The following is a 23,429-nucleotide window of genomic DNA, read 5'->3' as shown; positions in this document are numbered from 1 at the left end:
AGATGAAGGAAAGAGCAGGGAGTCCAGTCAAGTGGGATGATTGGCAAGGGACAAGGCCATGAGCACGGCATGTGCGTATGCTTTGGATCAGATTTTGATGGGCCTAAGTGTTAGGTGTCTACCGGAGCCAGTTGTAGTGCACTTTCAGTGCTTGGATTGGGCACCATCTATGCAACCATGCTGAGTGGTTTAGCAGGGAGTCAGCACGAGGACCCCATGTTAATTGGGACCAACGTGAAGTGAGAGGGCCAGACTAGTTCAGCTAGCTGTTGTGCAATCAGATATTGGCCGAGCCAACGTCCTCCATGGTGGGATTTCTTTTCGTTCAGCGTCCACTGTCGAGACTGTGAGAGATTGGCAACTTAGGTTCAAGATGACTTGACTTTGAGGACTCTATTTTGGTGATGCTACTTTGCGGTGCAACACCACTGACTGATACTGCAATCAGTTGGAGCAGCACACGTTTCGGTAGTCTTTCCTAGTCTTGTGTGCTCCATTTTGGGGAAATGAAAGGTGCTTATGTGCTATCATTGGGATTACATTTCAATATGAGTTATGTGTCTTGATTGTTTGTTTCAGAAGGTCAGGTCCTCCACGCTGAACTAAATGACGTATCATGTGTGCATATACTGCTTACGTATAAACAGTATAGCTGGCCTCGCATTCAGCATCATAGTTCATAAATCAAGGTACTCGCTGAATTCCAGTGATATACTTCAGTCTGGGTCTATTTCAGAGTTTCAGAATTGAAACCAGGCACTGCCCACAGAAAACGCAGACAAGGAAACATGGATTGAATGCTTCAATCAGAAGACATGCCGCAAGTTGCTTGAATTGAAGACCAATAATGAGTATAATATGAGTACCGCAAGGGTACGAGCGTGCACCCAAACTGTGGGCTTAGCTCATCAGGACACAGTGATCTGGAGAGCTGGGCCATGATCATGCCTTAAAGCAGAACTATGATATCAGCGAATGCCAAAAAAAAAAAAGTGTCTTGCAGCTAATCTTGCCTATAATTATCAGCCAGTTGCCTAGTTGCAACCTTGTAGGTCCATCTATGACGAAGCAACGAAATGGAGTTCACATGAGATGCCAGTAATCCAACGGACCGCCAACTGAAGAAGTGACATGAAGCTGTCGAGAAATTGTCTGGACCGCTGAACATGTTTAATCTGGTTGTTCAGATACAATGTGCTATGGGCATGAACAACTGTCAGACTACATATCTCAATCTGCGGATCCAATTCAGATGTTTAAATAGGACATACTAATCACCCCAAATAATAGATGTCAGAGGTCCCGAGTCCTGACACATTGGACCCAATTTACATGTGGACCTCATGTCATATGGCATGCCTATTGGCCACTACAAAACATGTCAGTATGGCAGCACATTGTGATATCCTAGCACTCAAACTCTGAAACTATTGTCTCAACAAGGGGCAAAATCACATCGCTCTTTCTTGCAACACTGCATGTTCTGAGCTCATGGCTTTGTCTCTTGCCAGCCTGTGTTGATAGCTGCACTTAAACTGCATGTTTCTCTTTATCCTGACCTATAAATCCATCAGCTTAGCGCCAGCACCTCCATCAGCAAGCTTAGCATTACACCTAGCTGAACACCACCTGATACATTACGTACTTCGTTGAACTTCAGCCAAGAAAGGAGGAGATCGAAGCAGCCATGATCACTGCCAAGAGACTCGTCCAGATTGCGAGGAAGTGGCAAAGAATGGTGGCCCTCGCGAGGAAGAGGCTCACACCGTCGACGACGCCGGCGGAAGAAACCCAAGGATCTTGCTGCACGTCGACGTCGGTGGCTGGCAAGGGCCACTGCGTTGTGTACTCAGCCGACGGCAGGCGGTTCGAGGTCCTGCTGGCGTACCTCGGCACTGCCGTCTTCGGCGAGCTCCTGAGGATGTCGCAGGAGGAGTTCGGGTTCGCCGGCGAAGACGGCAGGATCACGCTGCCCTGTGACGCTACGGTGATTGAGTACGCGATGTGTTTGCTTAGGAGAAAGGCCTCTGAAGAGGTTGAAAGGGCGTTCCTGAGCTCTATGGCGAGGCCTTGCCACTATGGAAATGGCTTGGCGCAATCCATGGGAGTTAGCCTACAAACTGCACTTCCTAGCTTCTGAAGATTAGCACTTAGCATGTCAGCTATGGTGCTTGTTTTGACCTCAGCTTCCTTTTTCTCTCTCTTTTTTGCATGATGTAAATAGTTTCATGTGAGAGATTGGACATGGAATGGAGGTGATGACTGTTCCAAAACAAAAATGGAAAAGACATATGTACTGCAACTGCAAGCTCTCTGATCTTGCAAATTAACTGGGCCATGTCAACTGTTGACAATGTCAAGTACATGCAGCGCTCGGTTCGGTTGCTCAGGCAGAGGAAATTAAATATTTCCTATGCTCTTCATTATTGTTATGAATGTCCTTGACAAGCTGCTATCTCTGGCGGGAAAAATCTTTGATACAAACAAGCAAATTGGTGTAAATGTGCAAACAACAAATGTCGTTCATCCGATCCCTATTCGAATGTTGCAGTTGATCCACGTCGTTCATCTCTAACGGCCTCATACGATCCCCATTCGAACGGAGGATGGGGTGATTTACAGATCAAGGTTGAACCCCTGGTACAGGCCATGTCCAATGCCTCAATTCAGATTGAAGTTGGTGATGGCACTCGCGTGCTCTTCTGATCCGATCCGTGGCTACATGGTCGATCGATCAAATCACGGTCACCGGCACTTTGTGACAAGAACAGTTCGGGACGCGCTGTCAGACAAGAGGTGGATTAGAGGCATCACAGGGCCGTTGACAGTACAAGCCATCGCGGATTATATTGATCTTTGGCACGAGATTGATATCTTCCAGTTGCGAACGGAAAGGCCGGATGCCTTCACCTGACGTTGGTCCAGTTCCGGCACGTACACGGCGAGGCCAGTCTACAAGATAGTTCTTCGCCGGGCGAGAGATATTCCCCTGCGCCAACCTGCCTTGGAAATCCTGGGCGCCAGTCTACAATCGTTTTCAATGCAAGATTGGTGGCACTTCAAGGGAGCACAAGTGGATCCGGACAAGCGGAGGGGCGCCAACCAGAGATTAAAATTTTGTCAAAATTTCATGAATTTTGAAAATTTTGAAAGGAAGGTAATATTTAATTCTGCATTTTTTTTTCACTGATATAGGAGACCTACATAGCAGAGGACGAAAAATAATCAAATTTCGATGAAATTTCACAAATCTTGGTCTTTTCCCTGGTGAACCAATGAAATTATAAAACGAAATTGAAATCCCTGACACCCACAGATTGTTCGTGCTCATCGTGTGGGAGTCATGGAAGGAGCAGAACGCGTGGGTGTTCAGCAGCACCGCAAAATCATCGATGAAGCTAGACTGTGGATCATGGCGGGCGCGAGGCGTTTAGGTTGCTTTGATTCACGAGCAATATGCTTTCTCCACGAGGCGTTCTTATGCAATACTAGCTCTCCGATGCGGTCGGTGGCCAGCGCCGTGCGTCTCGCGCTGTCCTCTCGTAACTTTTATGTCGTTAATACAAAGATGTAGCTCTCGTGTATTTAGAAAAAAAAAACTATGTCTCAATATGCGCAACTCCGGCACTCGTGATACAACCTGTATCACGTTAAACTGAAAAATAATGTTTACTTCGAAAAGAAAACGATAAGTGCAAGCATGTGTTCCATCAGTTCGACGTGCATAGCAGCTAAAAGTAAGTTACTGCTAGTTTCATAGTTTCGCAGTCGTCATTTCGTGCCCAAGTGCGTGGTCCACACTCTATCACGTTTATTGTATACATTTTCATTTCCACAACAGTCACAACGGGGTGCTGGCGCAGTTGGCTAGCTCGTAGGTCTCATAGTTTGTTTGAGTAATCCTGAGGTTGAGTTCGAGAGTTCGAGCCTCTCTCACCTCAATTATATTTGGCTACGCGGTGATGAAATGCTCCTGTGACACATGGGTCGTCACGATTAGACATCTTCCCAGATGATACGAGCTACTCTCTGAGCGTCCAAAGGTTTTTTTGTTAATCTCATCATGTTTTCCTTAACCTCACTAATGAACGAATCCGGATCAACAATGGGATGCGGCGACCACTCAATCAACTTAGTCCCAACTAAGAAGGATTTCGTGCAGAGGGACCGACAACACCTTTCTTCAAGGCTTGGCTTGCAAATATATGCACCATAAGCGCATTGAGTGGGGTATGAAGTTTGTCACAAATTGTATGAGCGACTGCATCTATAGAGTTTGACGAGCTAAGTCTATCAAAGGAAAGAAGCACAAAGCATCGATTTGATGAAAGAGATACCATCTTTCTTGAGAGGGCATCATTTGAATAGTTCAAAGCAGAAATATGCATGTCTTGCTTTCGGGGAGGAAAAGAAGCTTAATGAGACGGTGGCTGTGAAGCGCAAGGCAACATTGATGGAGAAGCACTTGATGATGAAGCATTGCACTGTGAGCATGGTGAAGCACAGGGAAGAGAGCCATGAGCATAGTGATCAAAAGCCCCAACAATGAAGACAACAAATATATTTTGATAGTTTGCCACTCAGTGCGCTGTGGAGAGACAATTGAAACACCTGCCAAGGAATGACAAAGGAGGCTAGGGGGGGTCACCAAAGGGAATGGTGAAGTGCTTCGCCGCTCCCTTCCTGCAAACTCAAATCCACCCATTGTCACCCTTAGGCAACATTCCTCCCTTGTTGCACATGAGGCCAGAACAACTTTTTGGTGGTGGTGGTGGTGGACTATTATGAAGGAGGTGGCACAACGGCGGTGAGAATGCTCGGCGATGGCTTCTCTGGTTTCTTGGGTCACTTCTACCTGGGATATTGGAGGAGACATGTACTTGGACGTCGATGACCAGTATGGTCAATTGGCGTTGGGGGCGGGGAAGCTGGGCCTTGAAGCGTAGGTCTCTAGCCCAGGCAGCAGCACCAAGCAGGGGCAACACAAGACGAGGCTCAGGGGAAGGCTGGGTGATGCAGGGGTGATAGGGATGGGAACGCCGGCTCCACGATGGTGGCCGATCATGGCGGCGGCGGGGAGACTATAATCGCTCTAGTGATCGTCCATGCCCCCAACACTCTATCCCTCAAGGCCCTTTCGAGTAGATAGGGGTGAGTGTGGACAGGTAGATCTACATTCTAGTGGATGTGTTCGGCTGAATAGCAACGCCCGAATCATATCGCACCGACGTGGCCGTGGCTAGGGAGGACCATCTAGTTTAGGGGTGGATCTGGTGATATGTTGTCCACGACAATCGGGGAGGGAGGCGGGCCTTTGAGGCGGTGGTGGCAGAACCCGTGGGCTAGCTCTGGCATCGTGGGGGTACGGGAGGAGCTCTCTGCATGTCCGTGCTAGGAGGTGGCCGAGTGTAGCATCTAGGCCCCTAAGAAAAAGGTAAGAGTTTCGGTGATTAATGACAACCATATCATTGTGACTAACATTTCAACCTTTAAGCAGCATACAGGATAAAGAAAAACTTAATTGTCAATGATGCCTTTACACCCTTGCCCGTTAAAAGACTTATAAGTTGATCAAAATACCGGAACTTGAAGGATAAGGATCTTCTAGATCTTAGTGTCACAAGGAGATGAAGGACACTTAGAGTAGTATAGGTTCTTTTTCTACTTAGTCTTTTGACCGTACTATAAAGAGGGGTTAAGAGTTGTAGCTTGACTTAGGAGAGTCTAGACATAGTCGATGCACACTTGTGACTTTCCATTACTAGGCTAACCTCAAAAAATCATTGGTTCTGAATCTCGAAGGTAGAACTCAAAATTATTTTGAAATAGATAAAATCAGCGAAATTTCAGTTCACCGGATGATCCTCTGTATCAGAGTGAGTTCGCCGGAGTAAATTCCTAAGAGTTCTGACTTGAAAAATTGTTGAAGAGCACGCCGGATAGTCCGGCGTTCGATAGGTGAAATCACCGGATAAATAGAAAGCTGTGTAGTCCAGAACTAATTCTACACACCGGATAGTCCGGCGTAGCAAAACATGATCACCGGATGAATTTATACAGAGAGGTTGCAAACTATCATCTGGCCCATTTCAATGCGCCGTAAGTCAAGATTCATCACCGGAGGTTTAACGGCTAATGGAACAGTTAACGGCTATTTTGTCAGAAGTATTAGCACCGGATATTCCGTTGTGAAGCGTGTTATTCACACCGGACCTTTCGGCGTTAAGAAAAAGTTCTGGATTGTTAGGCAACAGCTAATTTTCGATCCTTAGCCTATAAATACCCACTCATTTGGACTTCTCTCTATCTCTTGCGACCCTGTAGCAGCTCATACACTTGGTGTGTCATTTAGAAGCAAGAGATAGAGCACTTGTGTCAATTCCAAATTCTTAGTTGAGGATTAAGGACTTCCTTGAGTGCTTGAAGAGTAACAAATGTGCATCTAGCTGTTGTCTAGGCTTGGTCTTTGTCAAGTGAAGCTTGAGGCTTGTTACTCTTGGTGGTTGGCAACACCTAGACGGTCTTGGTGATCGGAGGATTTCTCAGTGAGTTCTTGGAGGAATTGTGGGAGCCCCGGGAAAAGAAGATGTACTTGGTTTGATACCCGCCAATCCGGAGATGGAGAAGGAGTAATCAAGAGAGAGCACTTGAGCCTTGGTGACTCAAGGGGGAGCTACATCCTTGGTGGATGCTCCAACGAGGACTAGAGGGAAGTGTCAACTTCTCGAAACCTCGGGAAAAAAATCAGTTTTGTCTTCTCCAACTAATTACTTTCTCGCATCTTATTTTGAGCTTTGTTACTATTGCAAGTTCTTCTTTAAGATTACCTCTCTTGGTTATTTTTTGCTTAGTTAGTTATATTATCCTAGTTAAATCCCGTAGTCGTATTTCCTTTTAGTTTTATTTGCTTAAGCGGTAGAAGTTTTAATTAATATCCCAATTCACCTCCCCTCTTGGGCTATTCGATCCTTTCACCGAGGGAGGATTTGGTCACAAATTCACACGGGTGGCAATGGGGGAGGAGTCAGATGCATATTCATGCCGAGAGGCGTCTAGTGGTCCAAGTTGCTTCCTGTAGCTGAACCACTGCCGCAAAACTTATCTACCTGGTGTCAAGCCAACGATTAACGATTGATAGGAGATCGTGGATTGGCGCTCCCTAGCTGCTAGGCGTGCGATGCCTGAATGCTCAGTCTCTCATCTAATACTCCGCAATCCATTCATGACAATGTCGTGGAGTCATCGTCCTCTCCTCTTGTCATGAGGCGAGCGCTCCCCGTCGCGACACCTCTTGACCTCGATCGTGAAATTTCTTTTTCCGGTCACATATTTATGTATGCGACATTTGACATCCTATATCACTTATTACCTTAAACTAAAAAAAAATCATGTTTACTTTGAAAAGAAAATGATAAATACAAACATGTGTTATGTCAGTTCGACATTAGCATAGCAGGTAAAAGTTAGTATTTGTTTGGATTATAACTATATTTATCACGTCTAAGTTTAGTTAAGTGTGATTTGCAAAAAAAAAAATGGCTAACAAATTCTTAGTCACATGTGTTAAAAAATCAATTAAAAATTGTATATATGATGTATGAGTCAGGAAGCTAACAAAGTGTACTTACCACAATTATAATAGTCAACCAAAAAGTTACTAAAAATCTATGACGTAATTAAACTTAAATATGATAAGGTTAGACTTAAATCAAATATGCCCTTATGCGCTTAGTTACTACTCTATCTAGTCATAAATACTTATTATTTTAATAAGATTTAGTTAAAATTTTAAAACGTGGATCGTCAATAGCTTTCAAAATATTTAATTAGAAAGCATAAAAATCACAGTGTAGATTTATCCTGATAGATATTTTTATAATATTATATTTTATTAGATATTATGACTATATTTTAATAAAAAATAATAGTTACAGTTATTCATCGAAGATTATGAAAAATAAAAATGATAAGTATTTACGATAGGAGCAATAGTTTCATGGTTCTGTGAATTGAGTCATGTGTTTCGCGGTCGTTCGTGCTGAAACGTGTCTAGTCCCATGTGGTCCACAAACTCTATACAATTTATTTTTTTTCCCCACACCAACCACAACGGGGTGGTGGTGGCGCAGTTGGCTAGCGTTTAGGTCTTATAGCTTGTTCGGGTTCTCCTGAGGGCGTGAGTTCGAGCCTCTCTCGCTCCAATTAAATTTGGCCACACGATGATGAAATGCTCCTGTGACACATGGGTCGTCACGAATAGTCATCTTCCCAGATGATACGAGCTACTCTGAGCTTTGGTCCAAATTTTTTTTTGTTAATCTACTATTTTTTTCCTCAGCCTCAATCATGAACGAATCTGGGCCGTTAATTTCTAGTCCAACTAGCACGATCCCACCACCGCCGCAGCTATTCCAATCGCAAGCGTGCACGGTCAACCCTTCCAGTTTGCTTGACCACTCGTCGAGACAGCACAGACCACAGCAATGCCGCTGCCGCTGCAGACTCCACCGTCCCTGCGCCCTCACCTCCTCCTCTGCTCCCAAACTCTAACCTCTCTCCTCCAACGAAACCTCAGCTCCAACCCATCCTCCGCCCCTATGGCATCCCAGACAGCGCCTCTCCGCGCGCGCCACCACCATACAACTCGCTGTCGCTGGCGTCGAGATAGCGCATCAACCTCAATTTAGTTAGTTTTTTTTCTCTCTCTTTCCATTCTAACGTGTTTGTCACTTCGCGGTTATGTTGGCCGGTAAGGTCGCTGTAACAGTGGAGGTGGGTTTCGTTGCAAGGGTGGAGGAGCCGGTGGTGGGCTTCGTCACGGGCAAAAGGAAGGCCACCGAGGTAGCCCACGCGTAGGTACTAATCCTCATTGTTGCTTAAGTTTGTATAATGTATATTTCTCTTCCAACTCTGAAATCAACGGCATGTAATTCTTCTGAAGCTAACAACTAATCCAATTTTAGCCCTTTGTACTAGCTGTCGAAGGAACTTTAAATTTTCTAATGTAAATAGTTCCGTTGCATAAAGATACAGTGCATAACTCAAGTGAGATGTGTAAAAGAAGCCATTTCCATGCTTCTCTATCTTATTTTGTGTGTGTTTTTTTGATTAGGGTGTGGAGTAGTATTGTTCGGAAAGGGGATACAGTGGTTGATGCCACATGCGGGAATGGCAACGACACGCTCGCTTTGCTTAAGACGGTGGCTGATGAAAGAGGGCAAGGATGTGTTTGGTGGTGGTGGTGGATTATTATGAAGGAGGTGGCACAATGACAGTGAGAATGCTCGGCGATGGAAGATCCAACGATTAACTGTTGATAGGAGATTGTAGATTGGCGCTTCCCAGCTGCTAGGTGTGCAATGCCTGAATACTCAGCCTCTCATCTACTACTCTGCAATCCATTCATGACAATGTCGTGGAGTCATCGTCCTCTCCACTTGTCACGAGGCGAGCGTTCCCCGGTCGCGACACCCTTTGACCTTGATGGTGAAATTTCTTTTCCCGGTCACACATTTATGTATGCGACATTTGACAACCTATATCACTTATTACCTTAAACTAAAAAATAATGTTTACTTTGAAAAGAAAATGATAAATGCAAGCATGTGTTCTGTCAGTTCGACATTAGCATAGCAGGTAAAAGTTAGGATCTATTTGGATTATACCTATATTTATCACGCCAAATCTCAGTTAAGTTTGGCTTGTCACAAAAATGTGGCTAACAAATTTTTAGTCACATGTGTTACAAAGTTAACTAAAAAATTGTATGTATTACGTACGGGTTAAGGAGTTAATAAAGTGTAGCTTACCATAATTATAACAGTCAACCAAACAGTTACTAAAAATCTATAACATAATTAAGCTTAAATATGGTAATGTTAGACTTAAATCAAACAAGCTCTTATGCGCTTAGTTACTATTCTATCTGGTCATAAATACTTATTGTTTTAATCAAGATTTATTCAAACTTTTAAAACTTAGATTCTCAATAACTTTCAAAATATTTAATTAGAAAACATAAAAATCACAGTGTAGATTTATCTTGAAAAATATTTTCATAATATTATATTTTATTAGATATTATGATTATATTTTAATAAAAAATAATAGTTACAGTTACTCATCGAAGACCGTGAAAAATAAAAATGATAAGAATTTATGATGGGAGGGAGCAATAGTTTGATGGTTCCTGTCAATTGAGGCATGTGTTTCGCGGTCGTCGTTTCGTGCCGAAATGCGTCTAGCCGATCCACAAACTCTATGATGTTTCAATTTCCACACCAATCACAACGGGGTGGTGGCGCAGTTGGCTAGCGCGTAGGTCTCATAGCTTGTTTGAGTTATCCTGAGGTCGAGAGTTCGAGCCTCTCTCACCCCAATTAAATTTGGCCACGCGGTGATGAAAATGCTCCTGTGACACATGGGTCGTCACGAATTGTCATCTACCCAGATGATACGAGCTACTCTGAGCTTTGGTCCAAACCTTTTTTGTTAATCTACCATCATTTTTTTCTCGACCTCAATCATGAACGACTCTGGGCCGTTAATTTCTAGTCCAACGAGCACGATCCCTCCGGCACCGCAGCCATTCCAACCGTAAGCGTGCACGATCAACCCTTCGAGTTGCTTGACCACCCGCCGCGGCCACCGAGGCGGCACAAACCGCAGCGATGCTGCCGCCGCTGCAGACTCCACCGTCCCTGCGCCCTCACCTCCTCCTCCGTTTCCAAACTCTAATCTCTCCTCCAACGAAGCCTCAGCTCCAACCCATCGCCTCCGCCCCAATGGCATTTCAGGCGGTGCCTCTCCGCGCGCGCCACTGCCACATAACTCGCCGCCGCTGGCGTCGAGACGGCGCAACAACCTGAACTTGGTTAGTTTTTTCTCTCTCTCTTTCCATTCTAACGCGTTTGTCACTTGTTGATCAGCATCAGATCCTTTTGTACATAGCTTACCACGATTGGGCAGTTTTGAATTTTTGCTGTTCTTAGCTCCTGCCTTATTTCCCTTCTGCTTAATTTCTTCAGCATTGACAGGCTGAACTGCATTACTTGCATGATCTAATTTATCAAATGAACAACCAAGATGCATATCTTCACCGTCATCCTTCTCTGTGATTTGATCTAATATATTCTTAAACTTACCCTGGACCGACAAAATAGCTGAGTCAAATACATGGAAAATGCAATATGTATGTAAATAGTCAGATTATAAAGAGGGTGGGAAAGGAGAACTGGATAGTATAGAGCATCTGCCTCAGTTAACCAAAATACCTGCTTTTTCAACGGAGTAGAACGCAGCTCAGGAGAGCAAGGTCTTTGGCTCCATTAAAATATTTCACTATCGAAGATTCGTGTAACCTCAGCTTTTCTCTGCAACACATGTAACCAAATGATAAGCACAAAAGTTCAAGCAGGAAAATAAAAACACAAAATGCTCAGAAGAACTTACATTAGGAGTCATATTATTAGGGATTTCATCATCAGAATCTTTGATATCACTAAAAGTAGGTGCATTGTGACGCAAGGGTGTGTCCAATGATAGCGGTTCACTTAAAGTTTCAGCAGTGCCACCTTCTTCTCCTCCTTCCCTTAGCCAAAAAAAGGTGACAATGAAGGGCTTCCTGGTTTGTCAGAAGTCAATGTTTTATCTTTATCCTCTTCAACATCACCATTCAGCTTATTTTTTGGCTCTTTGGTTGTATTCTTTTCCTTCTTGGATGCTACCTTCTTCTTCTGCAACCTTTAAGGCTTGCTGCCACTGTTACCACACTCTGATCCATCTTCAAGTAAAAATAAGACCGTAAGCTCTAGAATAGTAATATCATTTTCTCTGAAATTCGATTGTTATAGAGAGCCAAATATCTAAAACAGCAAGTATGCTCAAATAAATTCAGCATATGTGGTTCAGAAGACAGAGATGTAAACAATCAGTATAAGCACGTAAATAAATCTTGCACATTTGCCACAAATGACAAAACAGAAAAAAGAATTTATGATAAGTTGCTAATTACCTGCAACTTTGGGTGCATGGGCCACCTGTGTTGACACAATACTAGTACCTGCTGCAGCCTTCATGCTTTTGAAAACGGCCACCAAATTGTCCATGTGTGGTGCTGGCCGTATTTCTACAAGAGAAAGCAAATCCATAGGCTGTGGGTTCTGCACCAACAAGAGATAAAGGCATTACCTAATGCATTTCCAGTAAACACCACTTTCATCGAAAATTGATACTTCCAAATTTATCAGAAATGAAATACACCGATGAATCCCAACAAATCATTCTTGTGTAGATTTGGAATTTTTTTTTGGTTCATTTAGGCATGTGACTTTCTACGCAAAACGTAGGTAATTTAGCCACTGCAACAATCACTGCACCAACGGACTAACCTCTGCGGCGGAACGGGACCTTGCACACCGGGCAGCTGGAAGCGGATTTCATGGACTCCATCAAGCAACCACTGCAAAAGAAAAAAAGGTGAGGTAAGTGACGCATGAAACCAAATTGAACAATATGACCTATTGCATTGCATAAACTAGAAATTGCAACTAGATTACAACGGGGAGGAACAGGGGGGCGAGGCTCACTTGCAGAACATGTGGTTACAGGTGACGGGTACCGCCGAACTGAGCAGGCTCAAGCTGCCAAGATCATAAAAGTGTTCAGCTAATACACAACAAATCGAAAGTCCCACACAGGAACATTTCACACTGGGGGAACCAGAATGTATAAGCAAAAAAAAAAAAAAAAAAAACTCATAAAAAGATCACGAGAGACCAGAGACAGACAAAAAATAAGACGAGTCCAAGATAGCTTTGTTCACAGATCCAAGTAGTGGCTACGAGGGCGCAGGTGAAACCAAGAAGCGGCGGGGCAGGGCAGCGGCGGCGTACCAGATGGGGCACTTGAGCTCCCGGCCCATCTTCTCGAGGCTCCCCACGTCCGCCATCCCGATCCCTCGACCTCCCTCCGGATCTCACGACGAGCGTTGAGTTCTTGCGGCTCGGAGGACTTCTGATTTCGGGTTTGGGAGGAGGGGGATTCATGTTGGCGGGAGTTCCCATTCGATTTTGGTGCTCCGTGCTCCCACTTTCGCAAGCTGGCGGGGCGGCTCCTCGGACGCGCCGGCGGCCTGCGGGCTGCGGCTTCTCAGCGTGGAGCAGCCGGCGGGCCGGATCTTTTTTGGCCATGCGGGTCTCGTGTGTTACAGTCTAATGGGGGGCTACAGTTGACAGCCCATCGAACTTGGCAACCGGGCCATTCCGGAAATTTTGACTATATGTCTCGAAGTTGATGAATCTGTGTACTACCTCTGTTTCTTTTACTTATTATTTAAGACATCAATATAGTCTCTAATAAATATATTTGATTATTATTTTTAACAACTATCTATTGGTAAAAGTTAATAAAAATTAGATTATGTTAAAGTATTTTTTATAACAAATTCATTACTATCATTTTCATGTATCAAATCTTAATAGTTTTGTGTATATTAGTGGTCAAAGTTTCTAAATTTTGACTGCACGTATTCTAAAACGACATATATTTCATAATGGAGATAGTAGAATATTTAAAGTTGATGAACATTTGATTATGTCCAAAATTGATTGTATGGTTTGATGATATATCTACATAGTCTTTTTTTTTTACAAATGGAAGCAAATAACCCTATAAATAGACAAGTTTACCCTTGAACAGTTGCAATCAATCAAAATGAAGCCGCAAAAGCCAAAGAACGCATGGCATCAAGTACTGCAAACAAAGATCATCAGCATATCTAGCATCTGGTCGGGTTCAAATTTGTTCAGACGCACACAACAAGATCTGGTACAGTTCATGGCAGTTTGGCAGGAGCTCCGAATTCGGGGTGCTCCCAAAAAAAGCGGACAAAAAATGTGGCCCTGGCCTCCGTGTCAAGGTTGGATCAGAGAGGCCTTGACAAGGTGTCGCGGCAAGGTTACAAGATAACAAGAAACAAGAACAGGCTAGATAACAAGGCAGAAAATTGTATCCATCTTACATGCATTGAAGGTGTGCTGAATGTTTCTGTTCGATTGATGTTTTACATGCTACACCAAACACGAGCTCATGGTAATTCAGAGCTTTTTCAGGCCAGCACCTGAAACTCAGATGATGCCACTTCTTTCAGCAACTCTTCGTCTCAGGAATTTCAGAGTCTGGTCATCTCACTGATAGATAGTCTGCAGAGATACAACTACCATATGTCTAGCTCATCATACAAGCAGAAAATCGATGCATTAAGAACAAAAAAGGGGGGGAGAACTTAAACACAGAATAGCATAGCATAGATACTAAATAATATAGTGGCAGATTAGAGGTTTGTTAAGAAAATGGTCAGTTTGGAACAGTGAATGATTGATAAATACATAAAACGAGCAGTTGGCCAGGATCAGGCAGAGGCTGAGGTTGATAAATACAATTGACGGGATTGGGGGGTGGCTGGTTCATTGATTAATTGTTATCACTACAATACGAAGCAAACTGGAGTAACTAGTAAGTGAATACGTAATTGGACATGCGCTGTATGTGGTGAAGGGGGGAGCAGCAGTAAGTAAGGAAGGGAACCTTGAGTAGTGCAGGGACCAGTAAAAGTACTCGCAGATCTTCTCGAGGATGTGAGTGGGGATCTCCGGGAAGCGGATCCGGCTCCTCAGGTGTGTGGCACGGATGAACAAGGCACGTGAATTTCCTCTGCCACACTACATGAATAGTAACTATAGTATTTTTGCTACAGTACATGCAAACAATAGCCACATGTGCTTTGCTGCTGCGCACAACAATTCTCTGCAAATTACTGTTCACCAAGACAAGAAATATTGTTCCTGCCACTGTTCATCAGTAACTTACTTTCTACACGTTGGAGGAGTCGGATCCCTGGAAGTGCACCTCGCCCTCGCGCGCCTCGGAGAAGTCCACCTTTGGACTTGCAGCTCGCCGAGCGGATGTTCTGAGCAGGGGTGCGAGTCGATGGCGGCTGGCGGTCACTGCACACATGGAAAGAGTCGAACGGGTTGGGCAACAATGGGGCAAAGAGTAATTTGATGTACAAGGATCTAGTGACAATACATAAAACAAAATTTTGTTACAAACTAGTTTTTATAGGACATATAATCATAAATTTAACAACTTTAAATATTTTATCAAAGGTTCATCAACTTCGGAGCATATAGTCAATTTTTCCGACCGTTCCTGTTGGTAGGTGCGGCTGGCGATTCGTATAAGTAGCACACCCGTAAATAATTTACAGGTAGCACATTTTGAGATTCAGGCTTGCTATCTATCTGATAGCTGCTCTTCTTCCTCCTCTGTCTTCATGGGTTCGCCTCCCAAGTGCGTCACGGCCGGTGTGAGCCGTTAGGGTTGGGTTAAGGATTGGGAGAGCTTCGACTCTAGAGGGAGGCCCACGGAGGAAGGTCGGTCCGGTGGTGGTGGCGAATGCAGGGGTAAGGCGGTGAGGTGTCATGCTAGAGAAGAAGCTCGATGCAGGGAAGAAGGGAGGAGGACTAACGACGGAGGTGGTCGCCAGCAGGCCATACCAGCGTTGGAGAGGCAGTAGGGAGGCGGAGAGCGGGGTGTGAGCAGATGAAGGATGCGGCAACGAGATAAGAAAGAAGAAAAGAGGTGGGTCGTGGGCCTAGTGCGTGCGAGTTGTGGGCCGCGCTACTCATATCTTCTTCTCAGTTGACGTACTACCTCCGTTTCGCAATGTTTGTCCACGCCTACCATTACGTACAAACCAAGAAATACTAAAATTGAGTAAAAAAAATGCAGTGAGATGACCATGCTACCCTTAATAAATTTAAGGATGAGAGCAAGTAACCCATCAGCGTTGAAGTAAATGCATGCATGCACTCAAGGGTATAACAGGAAAATAGACCATAAAGCATCCTTGTTACCGCAATGGACAAATAATTTGAGACAGATACTCCCGAGGCCATGAACAAATATTGCGAAATGGAGAGAGTAGCGTATAGGGAGTTCCTGTGCGGTCCCGTAGGCGATGGCGCATAGGCAAGCACAAGAGCAGCGGCGCACCCTGCCGCGTGTAAGTACCTCGCTCGCACATGGTAGTACTCAATGGTTGTCTACTAGGCATGTTATTGAGGCCAACCAAGAGGGACCTCGTTCACGGATAGTGGGGGACATCGATGCATGTCGCACACAAGATGCATGGGAAGCACATGGCCGCATGCACCGGATGGCTGGAGCGGCCAAAGCTACCCATGCGGCAGGATGAGCTCAGTGATAAATCTCGCAGTGTGACGGACACGGGCCAGTGTGCATGCACTTACTACTATAAAAACACTAATCAGTGTTGGTTCATAACTAACATCAGTGGTAAGTTTTGAACCGGTACTAATAATCCAAGATTATCATAGTCATCTATCGGTTGCAGAATCGGCAACAATACCTCTTATCACCATTAGTTTATATCATTAACCGATAATGATAATCTTATTATCACTGTTGGTTTAAGACTAAAACATATAGTGATAATACTAGCTAAAACTGGTGATCAAGAAACTGATCAACTCATCTGCTCATCTCGACCTCAAAGGAGAAGATCAAAGGCAATAAATAATATCAAGTATCACTATCGGTTACTAATAAAAATTGACAATGATACTACCTAATCACTAATAATTTTTATTACTAACCGGTAATGATACATCAATATCGATTTTAAATACAAATCGATAATAATACTATTGTCGCTCCTTGTGAGCTCAATCATTATTTGGCTGGAAGGTTGTGAATCAATAGTACTATTTTATCGCTGTCTATTATAATCGAACCGATAGTAATAGCTGGTCGCGAATTGAAGCATGTGTAGTAGTGAGTAGTAACTCCGTTCCCGAGTGCTGATGCCGAGGGCACCGCCGGGCACTCCATTTCTTCGAAATGGTTACCGATGCACTCCATTTCTCGCGATTAGTTAGTTGCTTCGCTCGTGACATGTTGATCCGTTTCGTTTGCAAAAAAAGACGCGTGGAACTGCAAATCTACTCTATGCTCTCGATGGACACCGAAGATGGTAAACTGCATCGCTTTCTAATTAAGACGTATATAGACATCTCCGCAAACTGAGTCGTGTTGTTAACATGTAGTGTATGTCTGTGTATGTCCCGTGAAGTTCACATTGCAAGTTGAATTCATCTCCAGCTAGTGACTGCATGTTTTTTTTATTACAGTGATGACACATGAGCGTGCACATACACCATCATGCATAACCACAATACTCACCAAAACCGGGTTGTGAAACTTTAGTAGATGGAGTCGTATCTCTCAGATACGGCATGGAGGGACGAGAGGTAGAGGTGATGACCTATCACACCACACCACTACAAATAAACTACTAAAACGAGAGTCATATCCTCAAACAAAACATGGCAGGACGAGAGGCAGAGGTGGTGACAAGACAGGTGTAGGGACAATGTGGTAGGAGGCCATTGTGTGGATGGGCATGGTCGTTGGAAAGTGTAAGAAAGTTGCTGAGAGGGAGAGTGGCAAGTGGGTGGGCTCGATATGGTAGTAGCCTGTGCTATCGACTAACGCTACTCAAACATGTGTTCCTTTCGTCGGCCGACTCAGCGTGGAGAAGCTCCTGCACGTGCTAAACGTCGGGAGCTATGCCTGGACACACTCGGTGCGCTGTTGCGGTCCGCTGTCCCTGTGCTCGTGACCGCTGGTGGCGCAGCTCGCCAAGGCGCTTGTGTGGGCCGACATCGCCGACGTCCTGACGCCTGCACTACTCCACCCTCCCTCTATCCGCCCCTTTGACCCAGGTTGCTTCTGATTTCTCCCCTCCTTTGCGGGGTGTCTGGTGGGGTTACGGGGTCTTCGACTCGGAGAGGCATTGGGTTGATGCAGTTTTGAGGTTTGCTAGTCTGTCCGATCGGACGTGATCTTATTAGCTTCTGTCATCTTGTGCGGTTTTTGGGTTAGAGGAGTCGCGTGCGTATGCCTTACCCGACTGCATGCCGGTGCCGATGACGTTGGCATCCTAAGGTGTTATCTCCTTCCTTAAGGCATCATTGCGGCGACTTCTCCCCCTCTCCCCTTGCAGCACTCCGGGTGAAAACACTGACTGGATCTCTGGTCGAGCGATGATAGTATTATCGTCGCTCCCTTCCTATAGGCGTCACGTCGGATGCCCACCGTGCTCTTCGGTGACTACCTGTTTTTTTTAGGTTAACCCCTACATACTCAGTTTTTCATTCCTTTTGGCGCTTTACGACACCGATTAGGTCTAAAATGGGCTCCTTCGAGGCGACGTGTTACCGACTTGCGTGTCAGACTAAGTTTATGAGGGTGACAATTATCCAGTTGGTTAGCACGTGAGTTGAGTTGGGCTAGTGTTTTTTGTTGTCTAGTTATGTCTTTTAGTATAAACATCGTCTGTGGATCTAGGGTCGTATTGTCCTTACAGTGTTTTATATCGGTTTTACTCTTTAAAACTGTACATATATTAAAAAATTTAGATCCGATTTTTTTTATAAACTAAATTAACTCTTCTCTTCTTTTTAATATATGTTTGGCTTCAACTCTAGATCGCCGTGTTCGCTTAAAAAAAGCTATTTTTCACTATGGATATATTTACAAAATGAAAGGCTAGTTGGTTAGCTCGTGCTCTCACAACTGCCATACGCTGCCCATCACAATCATTATGCTTTTGCAGGGGAAATGACGAAATTGGTGTCCATGTAGTAGGACCGGTGGTCCATGGAATCTGGACGCGCCATCGTGGTGCACGCATCGTTCCATCGTACGGTTTTACATTACCGGCCCATGTGTCACACCGCGCGTCGGCGCGTGTTCAGACCAAACGACCGATGCCAGCGCGCGCGCGCGCCTGACACTCTTCCGCTGGAGCCCTCGTCCGCTGCGCTGCCATGCGCGCCTTCAAATACCCCCCACCCTGCCACTCCTCTCCGCTCACGGCAGCACTAGGCTCCACTCACCAGCGATGGCCATCTCGAACCACGCCGACACAGCCCCAGCGAACGCGGCTGCCGCAGCGGCACCGCCCGTGCCTCCACTCGGCCACCCGCCGCTCGACGCCGACAAGTTCCGCAGGCAGGGGCGCCTAGTCGTGGACTTCATTGCGGACTACTACGCACGCATCGACGAGTACTCCGTGCGCCCGGCCGTCTCTCCCGGTTTCCTAACTCGGCAGCTTCCCGAGACGGCGCCGGCGTGCCCGGAGCCCGATGCGCTCGCCGCGGCGCTGAGCGACGTCCGCAACCTCATCCTTCCCGGCGTCACACACTGGCAGAGCCCGCGCCACTTCGCGCACTTCGCCGCGACGGCCAGCAATGTGGGTGCCCTCGGTGAAACCCTCGCCGCGGGCCTTAACATTAACCCTTTCACGTGGGCCGCCTCGCCGGCGGCCACCGAGCTCGAGGTTATCGTCACGGACTGGCTCGGCAAGGCTCTGCACCTCCCGGAGAACTTGTTGTTCTCCGGAGGCGGCGGCGGCGTGCTGCTAGGGACGTCTTGCGAGGCCATGCTTTGCACTGTCGTCGCAGCCAGAGACCGGAAGCTCGCCGAGATAGGCGAGGAGCGGATAGGTGACCTCGTCGTCTACTGCTCCGACCAGACCCACTTCTCCTTCCAGAAAGCCGCTCACATTGCCGGCATTCGTCGGGGAAACTACCGTGAGATACGGACAACCCGGGAGAGCGGCTTCACTCTCTCGCCCAAGGCGCTGGTTGCCGCCGTGCGCACCGACGAGGCGGCGGGCAGGGTCCCGCTGTTCCTGTGCGCGACGGTGGGGACCACGCCGACGGCGGCGATCGATCCTCTCCGCGAGCTCTGCGCTGCCGTGGCGGGGCACGACCTGTGGGTGCACGTGGACGCGGCCTACGCCGGCGCCGCGTGTGTGTGCCCGGAGTTCCGCCACGCGATCGCTGGCGCCGAGGCCGTGCACTCGTTAAGCACTAACCCACACAAGTGGCTCCTCGCCAACATGGACTGCTGTGCGCTGTGGGTGTGGCGGCCCGCGGCGCTTACGACCGCGCTCGGCACCGACCACGACGTGATCCTAAAGGACCCATCGTCCAGGGACGGCCACGGCACCGCGGTGGTGGACTACAAGGACTGGCAGGTCGCGCTGAGCCGCCGGTTCCGCGCGCTGAAGCTATGGCTCGTGCTCCGGTGCCACGGCGTCGAGGGCCTGCGCGGCTTCGTGCGCGCCCACGTGCGCATGGCCGCCGCGTTCGAGGCCATGGTGCGCGCTGACGCGCGGTTCGAGGTGCCCGTGCCGAGGCAATTCGCGCTGGTGTGCTTCCGGCTGCGGCCCGCGGTTCTCCTAGGGAAGCGCGGCCGCGACGACACGGCGGCCAACGAGCTCAACGAGAGGCTCCTCGAGGCGGTGAACGCGACGGGGCGCGCGTACATGAGCTCCGCCGTGGTGGGCGGCATGTACATTCTGCGCTGCGCCATCGGCAGCACGCTCACCGAGGAGCGGCACGTCCGGGAGGCGTGGAGCGTGGTGCAAGAGCAGGCCACTGCTACCTTGGCTGCCGCGACGCGCACGGACGAGCGCACTGTTCGACGCGCGCGCTGTGCGGATGTCAATGCCGTGGCCCCGGCGTCTTCCCCTTGGGCAAATGAGGGTGCCCTCGCGTCGGCTCCATCTGAAAGAAAATAATCGAGATGGAAAATATTCTTACGTGCAGGCATTCGAGGACCGACGGCTCTTACCAATTTGGACTCGCAAGTTCGTTCGTTGTTCTACATCTGTTTCTAGGTTTCAACTAGTCGATTTGTTTGGCGAAACAGTAGGGAAACCCCTACTGTGGTAAATTCAACTAGTCGATTCAACCCCTATTTTCTGTTGAAGCATAGTGATGGCTTATTTTAATCATGAGATTGATTCACAATTAAATGAATGGCAACATATATAAAAGGAAAAATTTCACTTTACTCTTCCGAACTATATCAATGGTCCGGATAACCTCTGAACTTTCAAACCGTTCATTTTACTCATCTGAAGTTTCAATACCGGATCACTTAACCCCTAAAGTGGTTTTACTAAACGGTTTTGATGATATGGACGTCATATCGCCTGATTTTTTGCCACGTGGTGGCCACCTCATCATCTTCCACATGATGATTTCAGACAGTATCAATGAACTCAAAGAAGATACTAAACCACTTCTACCGAAAATAATGGCAGCTGATAAATATACTGTAATAGGTTAAAACAAATTTATTATTAACCAGCTACCTAACAAAGAACAGATGCTAATCAGCCTGCCACCTCCTGGCGTCATGTTGGTACGTGACATGGCTTAGTATTTGTGATGGGTAATTGACAAGTTGATTTGGTATGAGTTGAAATACGAGATTTTAGGATTACATGATCATGTCTATTTGTTCCAATGTATGATTATTATTTGTGACTAACCAAAGTTGGTGAATGTAATGGAAATTAATGGAGAAGAAGGAAATGCATTTTTTTTGTCTCATGATATTTGATATTTAGGTCAATGAAGTCAATTTGATAGTCAACGACGAGATAATTGGGACTAAGCATAAGGCTTGGGGGTGGAGGATTGGGATGTAAGGAAGTCAAAGATGATCCACACCGTACACATAGAGAGAGCAAGAAGCACATAGAGTTTGATGAAGACGGAGTGTTAAGCAAGTCAAAGCGAGTGGGATACTAGTGCAAGTAACAAGACGGCTCAGGAGTGGGAGGGACTTGCTAGCGATCAGGATCATGGGATGAGGTGACATGTGTTGACATCTGAAGATTTGCTTAGGATGTAAGCAAGCGACGAAAAGTAACGCTTTGAGAAGCATGTAAGAAGATTTAGTAGTCCTGTATCAAAACTGCGGCAAGGATGGAGATTAGAGGTGCACGTGGCATCATCGTGAATTTTGCGTTGACGCGAAGCAAAGTAATGAAGACGTCGGAGATGTTAGATCAAAGAAGAAAAGATAGACAAAAATGCTAGGGGGTAAATAGTCAAGTGTATGAGGTGAGAGCATTTCGGGGAAATGTCCCAAGGTGCTCTATAAATAGAGAGGGACAGTGCTACAGCTCTCTTGAGCCTTAGAGATCAGTTTGGAGTGAGTCCTAGAGATAAGATAGGAAGAGAAGAGAGAAAAGAGAGAAAACAATTGGATTTTGAGAGAAAACTTGTATTTCAAACAAAAGAGAGAGGTAGGTGACCTCTACTTTTGACTTTAGTTCCACTGAAAATCCATGGAAGAACTTGTCCCTAATCTCTTGTGGTTCATTTTCTAATCTACCTCTCTCAATTGGCCCCCTTACATGTTTTGCAAGTTTTCTTGTATTTTTAATTTTGTTTTTGTATGAGTTTTGTATATAAGGATGGTGATATTTATCTAGTTATAATCTGGTTGCAAACCCCCTAGCACAAGTTAATGTTTTGGAGAATTTGCGTGGTTTGCCCAGTTAGGCCTTCTTTATAGTGAAATCATGATTTTCTTGTTCCCTTCGTTTTGGTGATGTTCTTGTTGAGTTCTTATGAGCTATGACTAATGAGAAGCATATCAATAACACCTAGTGTATCTGTCTCTCACAAGCTCACAAAAGGGTTTAACTTTTTTAGTATATTGCCTTAGAATCATCAATTTCGAAAAAGCTCCACACTTTCTCAAGATCTGGAGTTGATTCTTGTTGGAAAAGGGTATCTGAACTCATATCCACATGTACTTAAAGTTTCGTGAGATTTTTAGTTGATTTGGTTAGGTTTTGGAAAATTTCAGTTTGCAGTTTCAGTTATACGGTGTCTCCACCAGATCTTACGGTGAGCCCTTCGGTCCTTGATCAGACCATGACTAGACCTTCCGCTTAGTTATTTTTTCAACTTTTTCAACTCTATTTTTAATATCTGGACCTTGATCGGACCTTGCCACCGGTCCTTACCACCGTACCGTAGGTGAGTTGTTCAGACCTTGTTTGGACCATGAGTGGACCTTGACCAGATCGTCCGCTTATGTTGTTTTCATGCTATTTTCATTGTTCCTTTTGGTTCTTTTTTTATCGCTTCTTCCGTTGTTTGGGATTTGTTTTGAGAGCTTCATAATTCTGTTCCTAAGGTCAGTATCTCCACTGTGTGTATGTGACTTTGACCGATTAGAAGAGAGGTGTTAGGTGATAATTATAAAAGTCCATTAAAAAATTTGATGAGGTTACTATTCACTATCCTCTATAGTCGTCTTTCTTGGTTCTTCAATTGATATCAGAGCTCGATAAGGATCACTTGTTGACATGGATAAAAATGGTACTAGGGTTCCTACCTTTAATGGTCAAGATTTTCTCTACTTGAAGGTTCGGATGAGAGCTCATCTTTCGAGCCAAGGGGAACCTATTAGGAATATTGTGGAGCAAAAGTATAAAATTTCTAGATGACATGGTGAGTGTTGCGACA

At 45.8% G+C, this 23,429-nt stretch overlaps 2 protein-coding genes, 1 non-coding gene and 1 pseudogene across 3 annotated transcripts; 3 read left to right on the top strand and 1 right to left on the bottom strand.

Annotated features, from left to right (window-relative positions):
- The first annotated feature begins 1,445 nt into the window (after positions 1-1,445).
- LOC133929863 (auxin-responsive protein SAUR36-like) lies at positions 1,446-2,141 on the top strand. The gene has a single exon (XM_062376620.1). It carries the CDS (start codon positions 1,688-1,690, stop codon positions 2,138-2,140), a length of 453 nt encoding a protein of 150 aa, XP_062232604.1. The 5' UTR covers positions 1,446-1,687; the 3' UTR covers position 2,141.
- Positions 2,142-10,291: 8,150 nt separating this feature from the next.
- TRNAM-CAU (transfer RNA methionine (anticodon CAU)) lies at positions 10,292-10,378 on the top strand. The gene is given in 2 exon segments: positions 10,292-10,329; positions 10,343-10,378. It is a non-coding gene; the product is annotated as a tRNA-Met (tRNA).
- A 113-nt stretch (positions 10,379-10,491) lies between these two features.
- Positions 10,492-12,949, bottom strand: LOC133928155 (protein BREAST CANCER SUSCEPTIBILITY 1 homolog; annotated as a pseudogene).
- A 5,955-nt stretch (positions 12,950-18,904) lies between these two features.
- LOC133929862 (tyrosine decarboxylase-like) lies at positions 18,905-20,900 on the top strand. The gene has a single exon (XM_062376619.1). It carries the CDS (start codon positions 18,989-18,991, stop codon positions 20,672-20,674), a length of 1,686 nt encoding a protein of 561 aa, XP_062232603.1. The 5' UTR covers positions 18,905-18,988; the 3' UTR covers positions 20,675-20,900.
- The last annotated feature ends 2,529 nt before the right edge of the window (positions 20,901-23,429 follow it).

The sequence above is a fragment of the Phragmites australis genome, chromosome 9, assembly GCF_958298935.1.
Source record: "Phragmites australis chromosome 9, lpPhrAust1.1, whole genome shotgun sequence".
Taxonomy (NCBI): Eukaryota; Viridiplantae; Streptophyta; class Magnoliopsida; order Poales; family Poaceae; genus Phragmites; species Phragmites australis.
This window is presented reverse-complemented; position numbering and strand designations above follow the sequence as displayed.

Excerpts from the sequence above, each read along its gene's own strand:
- LOC133929863 (XM_062376620.1), top strand. The coding sequence starts at position 1,688 with ATGATCACTGCCAAGAGACTCGTCCAGATTGCGAGGAAGTGGCAAAGA.
- LOC133929862 (XM_062376619.1), top strand. The coding sequence starts at position 18,989 with ATGGCCATCTCGAACCACGCCGACACAGCCCCAGCGAACGCGGCTGCC.